Source organism: Puma concolor, chromosome E4, assembly GCF_028749965.1.
Source record: "Puma concolor isolate L17-30 chromosome E4, mPumCon1.1.hap2, whole genome shotgun sequence".
In the NCBI taxonomy this organism is placed as follows: domain Eukaryota; kingdom Metazoa; phylum Chordata; class Mammalia; order Carnivora; family Felidae; genus Puma; species Puma concolor.
The window spans coordinates 33,448,092-33,473,583 of NC_141683.1; the positions used below are offsets into that span (position 1 = coordinate 33,448,092).

The 25,492-nt window shown below is 39.4% G+C and overlaps 1 protein-coding gene and 1 long non-coding RNA gene across 2 annotated transcripts in view; one reads left to right on the forward strand and one right to left on the reverse strand.

Annotated features, from left to right (window-relative positions):
* CRB1 (crumbs cell polarity complex component 1) overlaps window positions 1-25,492 on the reverse strand; it is a 215,075-nt gene that overhangs the window by 134,221 nt on the left and 55,362 nt on the right. The window contains exon 2 of the mRNA XM_086694610.1: window positions 16,294-16,875. Within this exon, the coding sequence (XP_086550736.1) occupies window positions 16,294-16,875 (582 nt within the window). The remainder of the gene's footprint in view (window positions 1-16,293; window positions 16,876-25,492) is intronic.
* On the forward strand, window positions 6,685-24,409 carry LOC147572561 (uncharacterized). Its single transcript, XR_015246387.1, has 3 exons — window positions 6,685-6,895; window positions 8,878-8,968; window positions 23,856-24,409. It is a non-coding gene; the product is annotated as an uncharacterized LOC147572561 (long non-coding RNA).

Here is a 25,492-nt window from a genome sequence, read left to right on the forward strand (position 1 = left end):
TAAAATAAAAACATTAAAAAAAAGATGTAGCAAAAATGAAGCTGGTGCAGAAGTTCCACACTCTTCAGTCTTGCCATAGGCGAGCTGGGAATTTGGTATCACCCCAGATAGGTGTTGGGATCCCAGGAGAGAAGCTGTCTCCACTTCCCTTATAGAACTTTGGAAAGACATCAGGACACACATAATTCCCAAGCCACTGTTGTACAGGATGGTAGAACAGAGAAAACTACACAGGACCTGGGTAGATGGAAATTAAATGGCTTTAAAGAGAATACTTATTGAAGCAAGCAAGGCAGCCAAATGTGCTCTCCAATTAGTCCAACACACACTCTTTGTATCATGTTGAGTTAGGGAATTATAAAAATTGTACCTGCTATTATTACTTCCCTTCTTCCTCTTTTCCTTTGCCATTCATCATGGAGAGTAGAAAGAACATGGATTTTGTAGACAGACCACTTAGGACTAAGCTCTGCTCTGCCACGGCTAATACCAAGGTTGGATTATAGTAAATGCTCAATGAATGGGTATTACCTATAATCTATTTGTTCTTTCCTATTACTTCTTCAATTCCTCTGGGTAGACAGAATTGTAAACGTTTTGAAGTCTTTGGAAACAAACATATCCCTGGAAAGGAATTTGGAATAGCTTCAGACTCAGTTAAAACAAATACAGATGGCATACTGAGAGTATAGGAGCCAGAGATGCACAAATTTGGAGCTGTCACTATACTAAATATGATTTTAAAAGGGGTGGGGAGGGTATAATGGACATATAGGTAGCTAGTGAGCAATAGTAAATATATAGCCCGAGTTTGGTAGTAAATATTGGGATGGATCAATAGAGTTTAAATTAGGACAAAAGAAAGTAGGCAATAGGGGGCTTTTCCGGGACTGGAAAACTGCAACATAACAATTGCAGGTCAAGCACGAGAAGGTTTAGAGAACAATGCAGGCACATCAGTAGAAGAGCTCTCCACAAAGTCTAGGCCTATAAGGAGATACCGAGATAGAGAAGGAGATTTTGGACAGGAGGACTATGGAGAAGCCAGATGGCTAATATTCTGCTAAAGATGAGGTAAGAATCCAACCGAAGCAAAGACATCAGAAGCGCAGGTTGTAGTGAGAACTTTGGTGGTAAAGTAGTTTTGGATGATGAGAGGGACTAACTTGAAGCTGCATCGGCATGTCGCTGTGGCAGAATAGATGGAGGTCACTGAAAACAGGAAGCTCAAGAAATTCTAAAAGCATATGGGCCATCAAATACTCCGGTAGCTCCTAATTGGATTTGGATAAACTGAAAACTTCTCATCGTGGCATCAAAAAATCTTTGTAATACTTACAGTTTCATTTCCTATCACGAATCTGTCATCACTCTATGTGCCAGTCTTATCAGATCATTTTCTTTTTCTCAAACCCACCATATCCCCCTACCCTCTAAGAGTTTGACATACTGATCCTTTCTCTCTCTCTCTCTCTTTCTCTCTCTCTCTCCCTCTCTCCCTCTCCCTCTCTCTCTCTTAGGTTCTTTCTTATTTGTCCATCTGATGAAGTCATCCTTTAAGACTTATGTTAAATGTCCCACCTTCAGTGAAGTCTCCCCTGATTTCCTTACTGGTTCCACCCTCTTGTGTTTTCATAGCACTTACAGCATTATATTTTATTATTTGTTACTTTCTTATCTCCAACAACTGCTTTAAAGACAAGGATCCTTGCTTTGATATTCATAGTAATAACTGACATTTTTTGAGAGCTTATTTCACATCAGGTACTGTGCTCAGCATTTTATGTACCTTATTTTATTTTGTGTGATCTTCAAAAAATTATCCATGAGGTACTACCATTATGCTCATTTTCTTCAGGATGAAACCGAAGCACAGAGAAGTTAAGAAACTGATGCAGACCAACAGGCTAGATAGTGGTAGGGCCAGGATTAGATTACAGGCAGTCTGAATTCAGAGCCTGTGCTATTGGCCATGAGGCTACGCCACAGCCCCGTACATTATGTTCTTCAAGGATGTACATCCTTGGTGTGTAGAAACACCTGCCCCGTGACAGGTGTTTAGCACAGTTTGCTGAATTGAACTGAATGTGAAGAAGTTGTCTGGGAAAGACAAGTCACTGAGAATACTGAGAGTGTCCTGGAGGAGGTAATAGCTTACAAAGAAAAGAAAAGAGAAGCGTAAGTGGTAAGTGAATGATGCACCAGTGGTCTTTCAGAAGCAGGGGGTTAGTGAGAAAGCCAACCCTTCCTTCCTTGACAATCAAGGAGAAGAAAAATCCTTTAATAAGGGTGGCATAGAAAGTGGTTTCATCAGATAAATGCCAAGTTCAAGTAAAGTCCAAGGAATTAAAGACACATTGGGAAAAAAAAATAAAATGTTGTGTTTACTTGTGTTTAAGAAAAGACTATGGATGCAGCGCCTGGGTGGCTCAGCTGGTTGAACGTCTGACTTCGGCTCAAGTCATGATCTCATAGTTTGTGAGTTCAAACTCCACATCGGGCTCTGTGCGGACAGCTCATATCCTGGAGCCTGCTTTGGATTCTGTATCTCCCTCTCTCTGCCCCTCCCCTGCTCATGCTCTGTTTCTCTCTCTCTCCCAAAAGTAAATAAACATTAAAAAATAATAATAATAAGGGGCGCCTGGGTGGCGCAGTCGGTTAAGCGTCCTACTTCAGCCAGGTCACGATCTCGCGGTCCGGGAGTTCGAGCCCCGCATCAGCCTCTGGGCTGATGGCTCAGAGCCTGGAGCCTGTTTCCGATTCTGTGTCTCCCTCTCTCTCTGCCCCTCCCCCCGTTCATGCTCTGTCTCTCTCTGTCCCAAAAATAAATAAACGTTGAAAGAAAAATTAAAAAAAAAATAATAATAATAATAAAGACTATGGAAGCAGGGGCCATTCTAATGAATTTCAGGAAGCTTTTCCTGTGACATTTTCACATAAACTATACATTAGCAGTCTAACCCTAGGCCAGATTGCTCTTCTGAACCCAACTATCTATAGGTTGTCTTCTCCACGTATCCCAACAGACATCATTCTACAATTCCAAATACAAACTCTCTCTCCTCAATCCACCCTCTCTCATCCCTGCCAAACTTCTTCTCTCAGTGAATGATATTATCTCCAAATAACCCAAGCCAGATTTCTAGGAGTTACCATTATCTTGGTATTATTTCCCACATTAGTCACCAAATCCTGTCATTTCTCCCTGGGAAACGGATCTAAAAGGCCATTGCTATTGCTACAACCTTATTCAGACCCTCAACATCTCTCTTCTTATCTTATTGCTTACTGGCCTCTCTCTTTCCAGGCATTCTCTACATTTCTGAGAGTGGTCATTATAAAATACAAATCTGATTATATCATTGCCTGTGCAAAGTTTGTAAATAGCTCCTCTTGTCTCCAGGATAAAGCCTTGGAATGTGGCAGAAGATTCAAAAAGATGAGGACTCTCCTGGTACCACCTACAATGACTCTCTTGCAGCTCCACTGTCTCATGTCTTTAGGCTGCACATAGGTGCCCCCCTTGCTTAAAATGCCCCATTCCTCATTCCTACTTCCTCCAGCCAATTCTAATTAGTTCTGAAAAACTGAATTTGAGCATGATGATGCCAGAAACTATACTTAACCACTTACATCTGCCTTGGGTGCCACTCCACAGTTCTTTCATAATTCCCTGTTACATAAAAGTATGTATTATATATTTGACTGCAAATGCTTATTTGTTTATATTATCTACAAAACTGTCAAAGTGATTTTTTTTGTCCTTTAACACTAAGATCTATAGCACATGGCACATACTCTTGAATATAGAAAATGCTCAATGAATTTTAAATGAATCATCCAGTCCTAGGTATAGATTAATTCACCCTCTCTCCCGAAAGGCAATCTGGTCTGCCAGGACAGCGGTCCTCAATGCTTCTGCGAGCCTGAGCCCACTCTCAATCAAAAACCGTAAAGGCAAATTCATGGCTTTGGCAAGCGTTTAAAACAAAACGTTGTTTCTGAATGACTGTGCCCTAAACTTCTGATCAGTGTTTAGAGACTGTGCCCCTCAATATGCATCTTTCAGCAATTACAAATCAATGTTAACATTCTGTGCCACGAGATAACGCACATCGTATGTTATCAGCCTGGAGCAGGTCTTGTCACTGATGTTGTCCTCGTCACTCATTACAGTGGGGAGAGAGTGCACAACATGTGCCGTGTGGCCCTGATAGACTGCTCTGAACACCTTTCTCATTATCTTCAGAGACCAGGCTTCAGAAATAATTGTACTCTCATTTTTGGTTAGCATGCTAAGTTTCAAAGTCTCCCGAATATATTTAATATCTAACAGGCCTCTATGCATATTTCCTTTTGAATAAGAATTATGTACACTGCACCTGAGTCCTTAAAGAATGATGCATTCTTACAGTTGTATCAATTACAACAATGATCAGTGCAAAGAGGTGCACTAACATTAGTTTCTATTACACGTATAGATTTATGCTACACTTTTCTCCTGTATATCACATTCACATATTTAACATCCTAAAGCAAAGAACGGAGGCCAAAGACTTCATTCTCTGATTAACAGTGTCAAACAAGCATTATATTGATTAGCAAGATGCTAATCAATGGGAAATTAAAGGCAGATTTCTTATTTTCAGTGGGAACATCTTTGGGGTTTTATCCAGTAAGATTTCTGGCTTGTGCATTTAGATAGACCTTTTCTAAGGAAACCAAAAAGTACCAAATACTTTTCACAAGACACTCACTTGAAGTAGACTTTACAAGCCTAGGATTTGCCTCTGAAAGACACCTGAATTTTTTCAATTTGAGGACTGCTCTTTTCTCCGTCATAAATTTACCATCTAGGAATTATGATGCACTTTATAATCAAGAATGTCTTGGTGTTGTACTATATTTTAGTTGCAGAAGTTTTCTTTCTTGGCCTACATGAAATCAGTGTAATTATCAGTGATTAATTCTGATGAAATATGAAAACAGTTTCGTATTTTTTACATTATTGTTTTACAATATTTATTGACTATATCTATTTTATTACTATTATTTATAAATATTATTAATAATTTATTATTACCAAAAGAATCTCCTCCAGCGTCCTGGCCTCCCTCTACCCAGGGACCAGGGCTCCCTGGTCTCTCACTGAAGGATCCCCCACACCGGCCCACCCACCTGGCCAAGGCAAGGCAGTCATATTCCCAACAGATGTGCCTTCTGGGGAACAGACGCTTATAGCTAGGTTAGGGATGGAATCCCACGCTTTGTTCCCTAAAGAGCCCACTCCGAGGAACTGGCATCTCTCCACGGTGGTCTTTCTGCAATTCTCTGGCTACCCAGAACTGCACTGCACCAGTATGTGTAACATGGCCTTCTCTCCAGGCCTTGGGCACCTGGAGGCCTTCAGGCCTGAGGTCTATGGCCCAGTCTCACATCTGGATAGCTTCCTGCGTGGAGGGGGACGCTCCTCCCACAAGACAATCTGATACTATGGCTACAGAGAAGAAATAGTCATTCCCCATTTGGAAGTGCTGCCCGATAGGGACCCAGGCCTCTCCAGGAATGAGGGATCCCAGATATCTCTCATTCCAGGGCACCAAGGCTTCAGAATTTCCGATGTGTCTGACTTCGGGGTGATAGGGTTCCTTTGTGAAGGTGCAGCCTTGGACGTTGGCAGACGCCTGGTTTTTCCCATAGAACACCATAGGGATCCAGCCTCTCCTGAACCTGGTCCTGGTCGGGTTCTGACCAGGGCTGGACGGGATTCCTGCTTGCTCCAGACAGCTGAAGTGGACCAATGTGCCCGATTAGCTCTCTGGCACCAAAGCCCCAACAGCCAGGCCTATCCAGGTAGTAGGACCTCCTGGTATCTCTTGCTGGAGGACCAAGTATTAGTGCAATGAGGTGCACTAGCACTAGTTTCTCTTACAGCTATAGATTTACGTTACATTTATGTCTCTTGTTGGAGGACCCCCAAGCAAGCCTGCCCCGCCTGGTCCTGGCAAGGCAGTCGAATTCCCCCAGATCTGCCTTCAAGGGGAACAGTCATCATTAGGTTGTTTAGGACGCGGAATTAGGCAGATGTCTATTTCCTACAAGAACCCGCTGTGGTGACCTGGCCTCTCCAGACCCAGGATGGCTTTCAGATCCCTGACCTCCCTGAACCGCACCCTTGGCAAGCCCAGTACATACCCTTTCAGCAAGTCTTGAACAGCCAGGACCCTCCAGGCCTGTGCAGCTAGGGCCTGGCGCCAACCACCTGCACATCCCCGGGGGGCAGGGTTGCCCAAACCCTGTGAGTCACTCTGAGGCGGGGAGCTGCATATTGGCGACAGTCCTCATTGGGACGTGATAGGGACCCAGGCCTTTCCAAGAACCAGGGATCCCAGGCGTCTTTCATCCCAGGGTATACTGGTGCCACCAAGCACGGCTTCAGAGCTCGCGACATAACTGGCTTTCGGATGTCAGGGTTCTTTCTGAAGGTGCAGGCTTGAACACTGGCAGATGCCTGGCTTTCCCCCAACATCCCAGGGTAGGGAGCCGGCCTCTCCTGATCCAGGTCCTGGCCCGGAACGGAAACCGGGATGGGCAGGATTCCCGCTTGCCCGGAGCGCGGAGCAGGTCCCGCATGCGCAGTTGGCTCTCCTCCGGAGACCCCAGGGGCCACGCCACGTGCGGCAGCCCTCGCTTCCGGGGTCTCCTTTGCGGGGGGATCCCCAGGCCTGCGCGCCCCGCCCGGCAAGGCAGTGGGGTGCCCCCACGTCTGCCTTTGGGGAAATAGGGCACCACTGTGGATGGCGGGGCTTGCAACTGGGCAGTTGCCTTGTGTCTCCACGACCCTCGAACTCTCCCGTCTGTGGGCGCTGGTAATGGCAAGACACCCTGGTGCACAGTATGTAGTGTTTCTTTATGAATTAGTTTTATTAACTTGCCGTTAGAGACCTGGAAATCAATCTCTTCCGTTTCTACGGGCTTTACTTTCCCAGAGAGACCTCCCTGGAATAACATCTGCCTTCAATCTTGACTTGTTTTTTGCTGCTTTTCTTAATTCCTGTCTTATTTGTCCTCTTGTCTGCTTCTATCAGCCGTGCAAGTTGAAGAATGTTCTTGGCACCATTTTAGCATTCCGATCTTTCTAGAAAAATCTTAGAGGCTAGAACTAGTTCTAGGACTAGAAAGACTGGCTCTTGTTTGTCAGCCCTAAGAGCAGAGAGTGGGGAGTGCATTCTTGTGCTTTTTGGTAGCAGTGATAATTTCAGGGGTAAGGTTGTCTGTTTGCGGAAATACTCTGCTTCCCCACGCCTGCTGCTTCTCCCAGCACTAACTCACCCTTCCTTCTTCTCCACACATTTTTTTTTTCTAAATCCACCTGGATGCTCTTCCTCCCACTTTACTCCTATCATAAATCTCAGAACATGTCAAAAGACATCATTTTATTTTAAAACACATCCCTGGGGTGCCTGGGTGGCTCAGTCGATTGGGTATCCTACTTAGGGTCTCGCGGTTCATGAGTTGGAGCCCCATATGGGTGAACTTGAGCCCTGCCCAGGATTCTCTCGGTCTCCTTCTCTCTCTGCCCCTCGTGTGATTCTCTCTCTTTCTGCCCCTCGCTCACTCACGCGCACGCTCTCTCTCTCAAAAGTAAATAAATAAATAAGATATATTCCTAGTTAATATGCATGACTTCCTCAATAGTAGCCTATATTTAATATGTATGTATATGTGTATTTTTAGTATGTAACATTGGTAAGATATATATAAAGCTTAATTCGGAGTAACTCATTTCAAAGTCTCCAAGATGCTATGTTTGAAAAACACTCTACTTTTATAAATGGTTTCTATCTTGCTTAATTTTGAAGTTCCTTGGGATCATAATAGGAAAATCGTAATAGTTGCATTTTGTGCTAACTATGCCAATGTTCTACATTTCACACTTCTGTCATTATAATGTTTTAATCATAACAAATATCTTTCTTGTGTTTTTGTTTATTAGGATAATTGTCATTCCTGAATATTTGAGATGTTATAGTATTAATACATTCTTAACTCCTTGGTTTTATGATATGGTGGCTTCAGAAATTAAATCCTTGCCTACACATATGGCAACTTTCCCATTTAAACATGTAAATAGAGCACAGAGATTATGATCTCAGTTAATCTGTTACTGAGTATGGTTCTAATATATTCCAAAAAGAAAGCAATTCAGTATAAGAAAAGGATACCTATAAAAAGTATAGGTAAAGATTGTTAAACACTAGCATTTATACTAGCAGCAATATTTGAAGATATTAAAATAGTGACAGCCCGCATTTTCATGGCTTCATAGTTTATGGGAAAACTTTCAGTAAATCATTTCATTGCCACCGTGACCCTGAGAGTTAGTTGATATTATGCCTGTATGTTAGAGTGAGGACCCAGAAGCTCAGAACTATTTATCAATATCAAAGCACTTTCTTAGAAACCACTAGAACACATCAAAGCTGGGACTGGGAGCCCTGTCTTCTGCTCTCAAATTCCACAGCCTTTCCACTACACCCATTCTTCATATTACTACATATATTTTGGCTCATCCCCTCCTCACTCAGACCTGCACACCCACCCTGCTGATGGCTAGGAAATCACTAAGAGCAGTAGTCAGACAGAGGGGGTTTAAAATGGAGCATGCCATTCACAGCTACTCGCTAAACCACAAACCAGCCGTCAAAGCAAAGATGACAGAAGAGACATTCACACCTCGCTAAACCCTCTGCAGTCCTTCTCCCTTGCTCTTCAGCTCGTTCTTATTCATACAATAAAAGTACTAATAAATGTAGTCAGAGGGCAGAAGTTTCAGTTGAACATTCTGAACGAAATGCATTGCTGCTCTGCTCGTAGGCCACCTTTTCTGTGAAGATTTTCCTGATCCGAAGCAGCATCATTGGCTCCTTTCTTTGTGCTGCGTCAGCATTCTGGTCAGAGAGCGATTGTAAGTTTTGTTTGCCTGCCTTCTCCCTGGGTAAACTGTGAGTATTTCGTCAGGGATAAATTTTGTCCTCGTCATTTTTATGTCTCCGTGGTCTGGCACAATGTCCAGTGCCATGGAAGCATGTCCTGAATATTTGCTGAGTGAATAGTATTTGTTACTTTGTGCGCTCATTCAACAAACGCTTGTCAAAGCCAGAAACTTCATTTCTTCATAAAACTGTTTCAGATGGCTCTAGTTCTGAGCAAAAGCCGGAATACGTGTGAATTTTCTTTTATATGACACTACAGAAATGATCAGTTTCATCATTAAGAGCATATAGAAAAACAGTCATTTTCCTTTGATAACATGAAGATACAACCCATGAAATCCAAATGTTTTCTTTTGCCTGCTACCCATTATTTGCCTTTTGGGTGTGAAAGATATTTGTTATGAATATATATATTATGTGGTGAGTAAAATGTGAGGTATTTAGATAGATGCTCACAGAAACAATATTTAAGTGTCCTTTAAACTCATGTCTTACAGCGGGGAAGCCTGGGTAGCTCAGCTGGTTAAGTGTCCGACTTTGGTTCAGGTCATGATCTCATGGTCTGTGAGTTTGAGCCCCGTGTCGGGCTCTGTGTTGACAGCTCAGAGCCTGGAGCCTGCTTTGGATTATGTGTCTCCCTCTTTCTGCCCCTCCCTGGCTTGTTCTCTGTCTCTTTCTTTCTCTCTCAAAAATAAACATTAAAAAGATTTAAAAAAAACTCATGTCTTACATATTGTATATCTTTATATAAATATGGACTGTTAATAATTATTCCCAATAAATTGACTTAAGTTCATCAAATGGTTTATTTGTTAACTTTGTAATCAGCAAAAACTTTCAATAATAATGGTAATCATAATGATAATAACAATTTTTCTCATGAAAAAGCTTATATTTTATGATACACAGTACTTTTATTTCCCCCAAATTATTTTCATCACCATTAAGTTATCTATATGAAATTGTCATAGAAAAATGGTATTAAAAAAGTATTTAATTGATCAAAAATATATTTAGAGAAGATAGAACATTAAGCCTAGATTCAAATCTCCTCATTGCCTGAAATTCAAATTGTGCTTTTGATAAATGCTACTGTAATGGCAGGGTTAGTGCCAATGACTGTCAGAGTTAGTGACATCATGCCTGTTAGTCTGTCAGAACGGATGAGGAATATTGGAGAAGGCACAGAGAAGAACATAAAAAGTTATTAATAGAAGAAGGTATGATAGGAAATTATAAATGAGTAATTTATATGTAATTCAAAGGCGTAGAATAAGTTTCAAGTGTGCCTGTGAAAGACTGTATGAAAATATGGTTGATACAAACTACTGAGGAACACTGTTGGAACTATTCTGAATAGACCTGTCCTGAATAATCTAGACCTCCCACCAGAGGGCAATAGAGAGCAGGTCAGGGAAGGTATGCTCACGTTTTCTTTGCATGATCCATGATCCTTCTGTGTTCATTCCCATCTTAATTAAATGTTAAAGGGGGGAAAGGTGTTAACACTTGATACTTTTATTTTGTTCTTTCCCATGTAATAATAGTCCATTCACTTGGACTATTGTATTATTGGGCGCTCTGATTCTACCCTAACAACCCCCTTCAGTATATACTCAACATAACAAGGAGAGTGATTTTCTTAAAATGTAAGTCAAATCATTCCAGTCCTCTGCTCAAAACTATCCAACAACTTCCCATCTTATTAAGAGCAAGAGAGAAAGTCCTTCCAGCCGCCCACAAGCCTCAATAGTCTGACCCTATTATGTCTTCTCCTTGCTCGCTCCATTCCTGTCACATCAGCTTCATTGCTGCTTCTCAGACTTTCCAGTACTCTTTACCTAAGGGCCTTCACATCTGCTGTTCCTCTGCCTGGATGCTATTCCACAAGACATTTGCTAACTCCCTTCCTTACCTATCTAGAATTTTATTCATGTGTAACCTTCTTAGTAGCGCCTTCCCTGGTCATTGTACCTGAAGTTCAGTTCCTAATTCCCCTTATTTGTTTTACTTTTCTCCACTGTGCTTATCACCACCTAACCTACTATGTATTTTATTTATTACTATTTTATACATGTCTGTCTCTTCCCTCTAAGATGGAAGAGGACTTTTTCATCACCTCTTTATTCTTATATTTACAGAGCCTATAACAATGCTTGGCACATTGCAGGAACTCAATCTATATACACACCTGAGTGTATACGGGTGTCTGTGTGTTTTGACAACATTAATGGCTGGGTGAATTCAACAGATATTTATTTATTTTTTATTTTTTTAATATTTATTTATTTTTGAGAGGGAGAGAGACAGAGTGTAAGCCAGGGAGGGGCAGAGAGAGAGGGAGACACAGAATCCGAAGCAGACTCCAGGCTCTGAGCCCAAAGCAGGGCTCGAAAACATGAACTGTGAGATCATGACCTGAGCCAAAGTCAGATGCTCAACCTATAAGCCTCCCAGGCGCCCCTCAACAGATACTTATTTTTATCCATATCATCTATCCAGGACTGTTACTAGCAAAAAATACTACACACATACACACACACAGACACCTTTGTGTTGTCACATGAAAATGCACATAATTGTCTACATCAGTGGTTTCTCAAAGTGTGGTCCCCAAACCAGCAGAAGATCAGCATCAATATTGCATGGGAACTTGTTAAAAATGCACGGACCCCACCACAAATCTACTGAATCAGAAACTGTATTTTTAAACTTTATTTATTTATTTTTGATGGGGGTGGGCAGTGAGAGGGGCAGAGAGAAAGGGAGAGAGAATCCCAAGAAGGCTCTGCACTGTCAGCCTGGTGTGGGGCTCAATCCCAAGAACTGTGAGACCATGACCTGAGTTGAAATCAAGAGTCAGACGCTTAACTGACTGAACCACCCAGGTGCCCCAGAACCTGTATTATAATAAGCTCTCTGGGTGAGTCTGATGCATGCTAAAGTTTGAGAACCACTGATAGAAATAAGTTTATTGAGCTGGAATAGGCAATTGGACTTTTAATGCATTCTTATTTTTGATGTTAGAGATTTCAAGTTTTGCTTGGATAAAATAAGCTTGGAAATATTCTGGCTTTAATACATGCCAAGTGAGCCGTCTTCTTAGTGAGCCCTACACCTACCTTCCCATTCATCCCTGCAGTCACTCTTCCTGGCCAGGTCCTAATGTCTTATCCCTGGTCTGGATGGCTTTCTAACTGAGTAGTCTCTCCATGTGCTAACTAGTCTTCTAACTAGTCTCCATACACTAACACATTTTCGTGAATATAAAATGAATTTTTCGTATGTTGTCATCCTTGAAATAAAGATGCATCTTGCAATCAATAAGTAAATTTAATGGTGTTTCTTTTCTTATTTTCCAAAAGATTATTTTTATGCCAAAGACCTATTTTTTAATGAAGGAAATAAGATATTTTCCTACACTGTTTTGCTTCATCATGCATCAGATTGGCCTGGTCCTGCCCTCTTGTAGCCCCATTTTTCTCATGCTTCAGGCACCCTAACATGAAAACTGTTCATTTGTCAATCTGCTAATTTTAAGAAAGCCCTCAGTGAAAGAACGGTACACTGCATAAACTTGAACTAAAAGCAGCTACGAGCTCATGTATTCTTTCCATTCAAAAAGTCTGCAGCTGCTTCCTTTCTGCTTAAGTTGGAGTTTTTGCTTATGCCTGGCATTTTCTCACCAGTTCTGCCTCTCTCTGAGCCTATTTCTGCAGTTCATGAATCACCACGTAGGAAGCACAGTGGCGTGCACAGAGAAGGATTCCCGCAGTGTGAACCCCCTCTCTGCGGGCTACTGCTCTTTTCCCTCTTCTCCCTCTCTCTGTCTTTTAGAATTTATTATGTTTTCTTACTTTGCTGCACTGAGCAGCACAGGCTTTTTCCTGTAAGCCAGGTTCTTTATGATCCTCTAAATTTGGATGTAGCACACGGCAGCTGGGTTATTATAGTAGTTTCCAGGATTCATTGGGAGGTCTGGGTTCAGGCAGAGCATCTATGCATCCATGCTGATTACTAATAGTCTTCTTCCCTTCCCAACTCCAGCTTTTCCCTTGGTCCTAGAGACCTTCTTTGGGTTTCTCATTAATTGGCCTTGGTCCTATAGACCTTCTTTGGGTTCCTCATTCATTACCACAAACACTGGGCGCCATGGGATAGCACTGAAGCAAAGCAAGCCTCTTTGTGGGTCTAAATGATGGGATATTGCAAGAAAAGTTTCTAAATTAAGTTCACATAAACCAAACTCCTGGCTCCCAGCCCTACCTATACATTAGAATCGTCAATTAAATTTGACTCTCTGAAGGTGGAATCTGAGCATCTTTGTTTCAGATCTCCCTGGGTAATGGCTAATGCCTAGTCAGGGCTGGGAACCACTGATGAGCTCCCAGAATGCAGGCTATTTTACTTGTGGAGATTGGTGATCAAGACGAAAATCACACCTTTGTGTCCGAATAAGCCTAACCAGCTAATATCAGACATAATTCTTACTGCCTGATGAGTCTGTCACTTAAACTCTGCAAGCAAGTTATATTTATGTCAACAGAGCTAAAATAATAAAAGTTAGTTGATTTCTTAGAGGGCAAGAGAAGAACATAGTCAAATAGGGAACAACTCTATTATACCAGGGTTTGGACAAGGGAGGTGACCTCATTGTGGGCTTTGAGCTAACGTTATGGTGAGAAAAAGGCATTGATTTTCATTGGGCCCAGCAGGGATACGATTTATCCACAGTATAAATTAATTCGTTGTAGAGTAAAATGTCTTATAATGGAATTTTACTATATTTCCCATTTGGAATATACTCTTGACATCTTTTATGCCTAAATTTATGCCACTGAAAGGATTCATTACAATCCAATTAATTGAAATGTAAAAAATAAAAACATACCTTGTAAAACATCATTTCTCAAGCTGTGTTTTGCCATTATGAGACTATTTAAGAACACTGTAGCTAAAATGGCTGAAACATTTCTTTGATCTCATGTCTGTTTCTTTCAGTCACCATTCGCAATATTGTACTAGCAGCAGGAAATAGAAGATACTATCTCAATTAAACCATAGTGGGTTTTAAATGTGTCCATTATAAACAAAAGCAATCCCACACCAGCCCCACAAAAGTTTATTTTTTTTAATCAAAAATTTTAAACATTGAAATTCAATTGCTGTAACTCAGTTTTAAAAAAATAGACATGATGATTTGGCATATAGATAAGGAGCTTTTCACGTATGAGTACTGTTTTATAACCCCCTTTACTGTTCCTCATAACTTTTAGCTTAGTACTGTAATTAAAGGCAATCAATAAAATAATTTTCCACATAACACAGCATTCTACCAACACAAAGCATAGAGAAGGTAAACTCTTAATATGTTTACCTCAGTTTCGTTACCACACAGGGTGTCCAGAAATATATGGAAAAATTAGAAAATTAAAACAATTCAGTAACAGTTTATTAAGCAGCCATTATTGGCTATGCTGGGCACTTTGGGAATAGTGCCTTCTCTTAATACAATGACTGACATATAATAAATACCCAAAAAGGACTGATGAGTTAAAGCATAAACATAATACATGACTTCTGTCCTTTAGGAAGTAATACTTCAGTGGGACGAGACAAAAACACAGATCTCTGAAGAACAGGACAAAGTTCACGAATAGAGGCGCAAACCACTACGGAAGTAATAAATAATTACTATTGCAGTTAAAAGTGTTATTTCAGCAGATGGTAAATCAGAAATGCTTCTTGAGTTAGGCGAGAGTTGAATGAAGTATTGAAAGTACAGAACGTCACAGAGTGGACACTGAATTGAGGGAGGGAGGGAAACCATTTGAACAGAAGATGAAGACAATTCAGGAAGTGGAATGCTCTGGTGGAAGGAGGTGTGGAGATACGATTACAATGTCAGGGACAAATTGTGGAGGGTTTTTAATGAGACATGAAAATTATTCTCGTGTGGTGGGAAGCTCTCAGGTTTCTTCAGCAGGGAATGGCACACTCAGATCTATTTTAGAAGGATGATTTCAGAGGCACTGTTCAGAACAACCTGGAGAAGGCAGAGGCCGGAAATAGAATCTAGGAGGTTGTATAGTAAGTATACACAAGATGATGAGGACATGAGCCAAGGTACTGTTAACAGAGTGGATAAGCTCAATTTGGAAGACATGTTGGATGTCCAGATAGATTTTGAATATTCGTTTTAGGTGAGGATTGAGGGAAAGGGAGCAAATTTCATGTCAGAGCAACTAGGGAAATGGCTATTTTATAAGAGATGTTTCCAGAATGTGTAATATTAGAAAAATGACATACTGGTATACATTTTGAAGAGAAATACTTTACAAATAATTATATTGCTTAACATACATGGAAAAAGAATGACAAGAAAAAGAAGTGTGAAAGCGTTGAGAGAAGGCAAGTTGAAATTCAGGTACCACGGGAGGTTATAAAAGTGGCAAGCGATAAGGGAAATGTGGCATTAAAATGTGAAAAATGTCACAACGAGGTGAGTCAGGAAGCACAGAAGAGTGGCGAGCAGAAGTCAGAATGAATGAATGGGAGAAAGCATGGATTAGTGTAGAGAATCCAGAGAGTGAAACAGTGCATCAGAGATGGTCACCATGAAGAAATGACCTAAATGGGTAACTGGTTCTGGAGGATAGGGAGCAGAGAAGGTAATAAATAACATGTAACCTTTTAGTGAATGAATGGTCAACTCGTTACTCTGTACTGAAATACCACCTCAACAGAAACTTGGTGAATAGCTATGAGGTACTATTATTTACTGTTTCCAAGAAATTAAACAAGAAGTGACTTCTTTATTAATAAAATTATGGTTTAACTCATTTACCGTATTACATCAGCCTTGCCATCACTGATCTGTTGATCACATCTTAGAACCCACTAACATGTATCCGTTCCATGGCCTGCTTTCCCGGTTGGCTGCAATGTCAGGCTTTGGACATTAGCTGATAGGCACACTTTAGCTAAGACAAAAGGAATCTTCTCTTGACGAAACTTGAAGTGCCCTGACCTGGAAAGCTAGGCCTCATAGGGCCCACTAATTCTAGACTGAACTTCAGATTTAAATAATGTAAGGGCTCTATTTAAAACGACAACAGTGACATCTGGCAAATGGTTAAGCCCAGTGGACTTTTAGTAGTCTAGGATGCTTTCTAATTCCTGCCAAGACCATATTCATAAACAAGCGGCTAAGACAAAAAGTCACCTCTGCTTCTGTCATATTAAAGAAAGGGAAAGCTGATTACATCCTCTGGTATTCAAACGTGATAGCACTTACCAGAATAATCACGGGGGCAGATACAAGTGTATCTTCCTATCTCATTGAGGCATGTAGCTTCATTCTGGCAGGGATCTGAGACACATTCATCCACTTCCAGCTCACAGTGCCTGCCCTGATATCCTGGGACACAGAAGCAGGAATAGCCATTCATTCCATCCTGGCACACGGCTCCGTTGTGGCAAGGGCTAGAAGCACACGGATCATGACCCTTTTCACAGAATCTTCCAGCATATCCTTCTGGGCAGATGCAGACGGGGTGAACAGGGTCCTGATGGCAAACACCTCCGTGTTGGCAGGAGCTTGTGCCACAGAAAACAATGGCAGTTTCACAGGTTGTCCCACTAAAACCAGGAGGACATTTGCAGAGAAAGCTCCTTTCTCCTGGGGTATTCACACACGTGGCATTTCCTTGACAGGGATTGGAGAAGCATGGGTCTTTCGTGTTGTCACAGTCTTTGTCCAAATCAATCGCTGTGTCCGAACAGTGGCAACCGTTGTCCTTTGAAGTATTACTGCAGGTAGAATTGTTTCGGCAAGAACTTGCGAGGCACCTGGTGTCATTTTTATTGCCAGAGGAATCTAGAAGGAAATAAAAGATGTCAAGATGTTTACAAATAAATGGCTGAGGGTAAAAATAAAGATCTTCTTTCTGCTTCCGCGCACCTCAGAGAAACTCATTAATGAAATACAGTTGGCTGCATTCTAATGATGAGTTTTAGCAAATGATGTCCAATGATGAGGTCTTTCATTAATGATGGTCTGTCATATAGTTGGTAATGAGAAACAAAAGTAGCTGGTTTCAGATTCTTTGCTTTTCCTCCACTTCCCTTTCTCGGGGCCAAGTGAGCAATGGAATGCATTGAAGCAACTGTTAAGTTGTCTCACACACACACATTTTTGAAATTCACATTCTCCCGTGGAGGATCCTGGAATATACTGGGAAATGACGTACAAAATTGTCTCTGAATATATGGCCTAACTAAAACTAATATTCAAATGAATGACTCAGTTTATGACTGCTTTGTCACAGTTACCCTTTGTATTCTAAAAAGAAAAGCATAGGAAGATGAAAATAGTAAAAGAGGATAGAGGGCCAACTATTTATTGAAGGCTTGCCAGGTATTTCACATATATTATTCTAACCCTCATAGCAACACAGTGTTACTATGTACAGTTTACAGATGACAGATTAAATAAATCCCTCTGCAAGGAAACAGATGTAGTCAAGTTCATGCACTTTTATTTTCCTATGGACTTGTGTTTTTATATGCGTCTCTGTTCTAGGGATACATTTTTTTGAAATTCTAATTGGAATAATAACCAACAGAAAAACAATAATTCTTTAATTTGTTGACAAACTCATTAGCTATGTATATGCATATAGGTTGTCCCCAAATATAAATAGATTATGATCACAGCATAGTTATTTTCTCAATCGTGTATACTGAGAAGCCTTATGATTTCTCAACTCAATTGTATTTTCCCATGAAACACTGTCTTGCATGTGGATTCATCTACTATATCATTCTCTTATTTTTACTTTCTTTTTCTCAGTATTGCTCACAAATGTAAGAGTGGCAACAGTACAGGCTTGTAATAAAAAAAAGTTACAAAACGGGGAGTTTGCTCTTAGGATATGAGACATAAATCAACTGTTTCTGGGAGAAAATAGTGTGCAAACTTTGAGAAATATGGAATGACAAATCTTTTCCCTCTCTTCCTGCAAAAGAAGAGGTGATTCTTGTAACCTGGTGTGGCCACAAGCAGGGTGATGAGGAGATACTTAAAAGAAATGATGGACTGGTGTGTCGTACAAGAGTGAGAATATTTTCATAATTATCTTCTCTGGAGTCTTTCTGGCAGCCAACAATTTTCCTCCAGTGCCTACACATAGAAAGTTAACATATGCTTATAAGGGCACCTGGGTGGCTCAGTCAGTTGAGCGTCTGACTTCGGCTCAGGTCATGATCTCACCGTTCGTGAGTTTGAGCCCCACATTGGGCTCTGTGCAGACAGTTCAGAGCCTGGGGGCTTACTTCACATTCTGTGTCTCCCTGTCTCTCTGCCCTCCCCTGCTCGCACTCTGTCTCCCTCTCTCTCTCAAAAATAAACAGAGAAGAAGAAGAAGAAGAAGAAGAAGAAGAAGAAGAAGAAGAAGAAAGAAAGAAAGAAAGAAAGAAAGAAAGAAAGAAAGAAAGAAAGAAAGAAAGAGAAATTAACATATGCTTATATATTATCAGGAGGGTTGATCAGAGAGCCAACATTTTCTACTCCCTATGAGAAAACTCAGCTAATCATCCTTTTACTTTAGTTTTAGTCTTTTTGTTTTTTTCAGATGCTGGCTTTCCTGTCACATCTTCAAATGTGATATCTTAGCTGCAGTGTCACTTCCTGAGAGCTTTCTCTGAACTCCTTTTCTAAATTTTGTTGTTTTATTTGCTATGTTACATATGCTGTTATTTTTTTCTGTATATGTTTGTTTTCTGTTTTCTTCATTAGAATGTTAGTTCTTTGGAGGAAAGGAGGAAACCTTGTCTGTATTTCCTGGGTCTGCAATATTACTCATCACGTAACAGGTGTCCATACATATTGGAAGGAAGGGGGAACATGTCACAACCGAAACATGGAAGGGTGCTGTGAAATCACATGTGTCAGGGAAAGCATACCAGGAAAAGCCTCACTGAAGAAAGGGTACTTGAGATTTTTTTTTTTTAATGAATGCAAGGGGAGGAAAGATATTATTTGCACACAAAAGAACTAACGCATGAGGGGTATTGGCATTCTTGGCAATACTAAGAAAATTGTGAGAGGGTGTGGGGCATGAAATGGGGAGGGATATGAAGAAATATTTAATAAGTTCAAACTTTTGGAAGCATTTAAAGTTCTTGTGTCCAAGCTGAAAAAACTCAGTTGAATACTCCAGCTGTCCTCTTAACTGCACCAGCAAGGGAAGGCATTGACGAAATTTGGTTTTCCATTTATTTTTGTTTTGTTTATTTTGTTAGTGGTGATGGTGATGCTGTTGGTTGTTTCCTTCATTAATCATCAAGCATTATCACTGAAGCCATGAAATAAAGAATTAGTGTGGGAAGACAGCGAAGGAAATTGGCATTTATACCCAACGCCTTTCCAATGCAACTTTTAAAATAGATTTCTAACAATATTTGTGTAAAGCGTTTTACAGATGGAAAGTTAAGCTTTGTAAGGACTAAGTCATTTGAATGGTGTCAAAGAGAGGAAGGATTTGAATCTCTGATTTGTTTGGTTCTAAAGTCCATTTCTTTTTGCTGTATTATTTTGGAAGTTAGGATACTTACTGGGTAGGGTTTCTGATGTAAACATGATGATATTCGCATTAAGTGTTTTATTCTGTTCCTTTCCAAAATTCATGAAAGACGTGAAGGATAACAAATAAGCACATTGAAAAATACTCAACATTATTTGCCATCAGGGAAACAGAAATTAAAAACAGTGTCACTACTTACCCACTAGAAAGAACAAGTGACAAAAATTGGCATTACTAGGTGCTCACAGGGTGTGGAAAAAATGGAAGTCTTATTCAAGTCCTCTCTGTCTCTCTGTCTCTGTCTCTGTCTCTATCTCTCAGTAACTAATCATTCTTGCCTGTGTGTTACCAGTTATATTAGTGTTTTCAAATATTGGCCTTTGACTTTGTATAGTTTCTCCAGAAGATCTTTGTTTTCTGTCCTAGATTTCTGCTTTTACATTTTTATTTTCTTAATTCTACTAAGAATTAAGCAGTTTAGCTTGTTATTTACTTTTTCAGGCATTCTTTCTAATTTATTAATTTAAGACAAAATTTCTGTGTAAGCACCGCTTTACTGCATTTCGTGTGATTTCTTTTCAGTGTTATTCAAATAAAAATATTTTCCGATTTTCATGGTGATGTCTTTCTTCTTTGAACTATGGAAAATCTGTAAAACTCAATTATATCAAATTGCTAACTGTGTTATTCAGAACTTCTATAACATTGGGGCTTTTTCTGCTTCTCTTCGTTGAGATTGATGCATTGAAATCTCTGACAGTGAATATGAATTTTTCTATTTCTCATTTTAGTTCTGACAGTTTTCACTTCTATATTCTGAAACTATATTCCTGTGTCATAGAAATTTAACATGGTTACATTGTCCTGCTGGCTTGACCCTCATAGGCATAAAATATCCTTTTTATCTTTAGTAATGCATCATACCTTAAAAGACTACTTTTACTGTTGTTGTACTGCTCTATCAGTCACATATCTCATGCGTGGCTGGAGGGAATACAAAATGGCATAGCCACTTTGGAAAAAAGTTTCAAAGTGTCTTATTAATTTAAACATACACTTATTCAGGAATCCCACACCTAGATATTTCCCCCAAGAAAATGAACACATAATATCCACACAAAACCTTGCTTGCAAAATTCATAGCAGCTTTATTCATAATGACTGACACTGGAAAAACCCCAAATGTTTATCAGTTGGTAAGTAAATTTTAATATATCACACATTGGACTACTACTCAGGAATAAAATGGGCAAATTACTGACCCAGTGAACAACATGGAGGAATCTCTAAAGTATTACGTTAATTAAGAGAAACCAGACACAAAGACTATCTGCTGGATGATTCAATTTTATGAGACATTTAGACATTTTAGAGAAGGCAAAGTTATAATGATGGAAAGCAGCTCAGTGGTCACCAGGGAATGGAGGTGGGTGAAGGAAACTAATTGTAAAGAGTTTCTGTGGAAACATTCTATATCATGATTGTAGTAATAGCTATTGACCATATGTGTTTGCCACTGAAATTGGGTTAATTTTATTGTATGTAAATTATACCTCAATAAATAACACATAGAAACAGTCCTAGGGGGAAAAAAAAAAGGACAAGAAGGAATGAAATCGTCATACTCACAAGATCCAGAAGGAAGGTTGAGGGGACAGCAATAAATACACATATACATACACTCATACATATAAGTGGAAGCTCGTCTGTAGATGGATGAGTTGGAATAGACTTAGTATACCAGAATAAGCAAATCCCAGGTGAGAGAATCCCAGAAGCAAGCCAGTTGATGCTGTGGAACCCCAGAAAGTTTCAGGAATTAGGGGTTCCAGGTACTCAAGTGGTGCTGAAAATGGGAAGGTTGTTTGGAAAACTTACCAAAAGTACAGTTAGATTCCCATGTTCCATCTTTCATCCCAGGAAACTACATGACTGCCCTTCCCCCATGAAGGCGATTCAAAGCCAAAGGCACAAGTGCTGGTGATGTGGGAGTGGCTGGCTCTGGTCTGATAAAAAGGGGGGAAGTGAATATCTACATACAGAATTGTGAGACCCTCCCCATCCTCATTTCTAATTCAGTTCTAAAATGCCAGCAGCCAGATTTACTCCCTAAGCAGGAAATAATTATTTCTCTTGATGAGCCCAAAAGAAAATACTTACAGATACTGGTATTGGGTGTCCCCATTGAAATGACCCAGGCCAATCACTCTAGAATAAATTTAATAAGCTAGAAAGTCCTGTAACATGAAATAAAAGAACTTTCTAATAGCTCTGTTTAAACAAATACATATATGAGTATATGTAAAGTGTATATATGCATATAGGGAATTGCTATCCTTTAATTATACTTTAAATGTTATTACAATTATACTTTAAATAATAATGATAAACAAACATCCTTGTATCCACTAATCAGCTTAAGAAACAGTAGTACCTCTTTATTTAATATAAACATATTTTTATGAGATTACCAGATGGAGAAAACCCTTTAAGATAAAACACTAAGAACAGAACACACACACAAAAAAATATTTTTTAAGTAACTTAGATGAGACAAAGACAATTTAGGGAGTGGACAAAAAATTATGAAACTTTGAGGTTTAACATATTCAAAGAGTTAAGGGAAGATATTGCGGCAATGAAATAAGTATAGGAAGTTATTAAAATAAACTTCTAGATAACAAAAGAGGTCTTTACAATTAAAAATACAGTAGTAGAAATGAAAAACCCAGTTGAGTTACTTGAAAGGTAATTTTGAGGAAAATCTACGAGATGCTAGAAAAAAAATACTAACATTGGAAAGGGGAGGTAGAAGCAACAGGGAACCAGAGAGTGACTCAAGGAGGAGTTTCAAAATAAGAGAACAGGGGTGCCTGGGTGGCTCAGTTGGCTGAGCATCCGACTTCGGCACAGGCCATGATCTCACAGTTCGTGGGTTTGAGCTCAGAGCCTGGAGCCTGCTTCAGATTCTGTCTCCCTCTCTCTCTGCCTTCCCCGGCTTGTGCCTTATCTCTCTATCTCTCAAAAATAAACATTAAAAATATTAAAAAAGAAAAACAAAATAAGAGAAGAAAGGAAATGGGGTGGGAGGGGGAAGGAGGCAAGGAGAGGAGGGAGAAGGAATTTAAAATTATGACAGAAATACAGAAATTGTTGTCATAATTAAAAACAAGTGTATAGATTTAAAGTTTCTACTAAGTGCTGTAGGAAGATAATTTTTAAAAAATCCACAGCAAACCTCATCATTTTTCTGTGGAACAGAGAATAACTCATTTACAAAGCATCAGAAATCAGAATAACATCTGATTTATCAGCAGAAACATTGGAAGCCAGGGGACATTAGAAACATGCCTTAAAAATCCTGAAAGAAAATAATTTCTAAATTGGAATTCTATGCCCAGCTAAACTGTCAACCAAATGTTAAGGGAGAAGAAAAATACTTACAGAGATTCAGAAATTCAAATTTTCACCTCACACACTCGCTTTTCAGGAAGATTCTAGAAGATAGGTTCCGTGAAAGTGGGAGTGTAAATCAAGAAAGAGACATGGAATCTAGCATACAAGCGTTCTAATAAAGAAACAGAACATTTTACTGAAAATTGCCGGCTGTACTACAGGTATTCTACCAGCGTAGAGATTAACCAGTGCTGAAAGAGAAAGCAGAGCTCCAAGAAGGAAAATGCAGAGTACCATATAGAGAAGTAATGGAAAACTAAACTCTTTTTAAAAATATTCCTAGTATTAATTCTAGGGAAAAGGTTGCACAAAATGGGAAATGAAATCATAATATACTGTGTAACTGCAGAGTTCTTTGTGATACCAATAATGATAATAATATATGATTTAACCAAAGCAGTGGAGCTGTGGGGTGTGTGTGTGTGTGTGTGTGTGTGTGTGTGTGTGTGTAGTTGAAAACTACGGGAAAATTAAATCTACTTTTAGCATAGTAGGATTCCAATAGATTATGCCAGTATCAAAAGCAAGGGAAAATCTCAGCCTAGTATTTACAAGTATATAAATAAAAACCGTAAGAAAGAACTGAAAGAGTTTTAAGTAGTTGCTTCTGGAGAATGCACATTGGGAGTAAGAAGCAGGAATGGGGTTGGCAAAAAGTGGACTAGTGTTTCCCTTACAACGCTTAGAGACTTTTAAAGTATTACAGAATACATTTGATAAAGATGTTTTTAAAAGCAAAAATGGATATTTATAATTTGGTCATGCACACTGACCCCCATCGCTTTGTTCACACATACACTTTGAATTATGTTTTCAGTACTCGTTCTGGACAAGATCATCTATCAAGCACATGCTTTTCCTGGGTCTCATCCAGGATGAATGGGAATATTGGCACCGTTTGCACACTTGCTTCCTGGGTTTATGGTGTGTCCATAGGTAAGATGCTAATGGGACCTCTTGGAAATGCCCCCCATGACCCAGGCGTTATTAACTGACACTTGAGCAGACTGTAGTAAACAAGCAAAGACAACTGCCTCTCAAAAAGAAAATTATAATTTTTCAAACTTACAAAGGACTTGCAATTTACTGCCTTATTAAAAATAGCTAAATAGCCCATTAAAGAAATAAAAATAACCTATGCATAGCCCAATGAAGTCATGAAGTAAGGGTTATAATTATTCCAGTTTTGTGCACCTAATTGAAAAAATCTGTCATCTATATATATTATTGTATTGTGCCTAGTATATTGTGCGAACACTTAGTCAACAATGAAGTAATTTTCGTTGTAATAATACCTTAAGAACAAAACTTATAAAAATACTTAAAACTATAATTGGAGGAGTTTAATTCCCAGGGAAATGGCCATTGAGAATTTTGTTCCCCACTTTCATATAAAATTTAAATCCAGAGCAAGAAACTACTGGATATGAAGTGCAATTGGTATTTTCAGACCAATTTAGATTGTCTGCCAAACTGTTTCCTTGCAGTAAAGTTTGCCATCTACTGGCTGTTATAAGAAATTCTAGAATTGTGGGTTTCAGACTTTTCTTTCTATAAGCACAACAGTACTCTTTCAAGGAAAATATGAGTAATCCCAGTATACAAAATCGTAATGTGGACCAGCTCAGGTTGAAGGAGACCTTGTGGCCCAGTTACATAGCCTCCTGCCCTTTCTAAAGACAACTCCAAGGAACCCTAGGGGCTGAGAATAGCAATTTGAAAATCTCTGTTCAGGAGAAAACAAGAAAATTTGTATGGTTACCATAATTCTTATTGTATTTGCTATTTTGGTATTGTGTATATCTATACATATATATGTGTGTATATACTTATATATATATATATATACACTCTATTATTATATATAAATTTACATGTTTATATATATATATAAATATTTTTCAGAGAAGTAAAAACTAATTTGACCAGTTTCAAAAGAGATGAATGCCCAAGCATTAAATGTATTGTGTATGTGTGTGTGTATGTGTGGGTGTATTTTCTAATAATTCAATGTACTTGGAAAGCAGCCATTTTGGTAAGTTAGCTTAATTATAGGGAAGAATATATTTATTCAGAGCAAAGAAACACTACAAGGTGATTTCGGGGAAGAGCATTTTAGTTTCCCAGAGATTACTATAAATAATATTTGTTCCTTTGTTTTTGATGATTTTAATGCACTTACCTATGAAACAGGCAAGTGTTTCTCTAATTTAAAAATCATCATCAAGAATCTGAAATTTTTGTCAAGTGTTTGGGTTTTTTTTATCAATATGTTTGGCAACTTTTGTATTAGCCAACCATAGGAGATTTGTCACAAAGAGGACAGTGTAGTGGTGAGGAACAAAGTCCCTGAAGTAAAACACACCTACACTAAGTCGAGCTCACGGCCTGTTTCCTCAGCTGCAAAAAAAAAAAAAAAAGGAGAAAAGAGTAAAATTTACTTCTTAAAGTTTT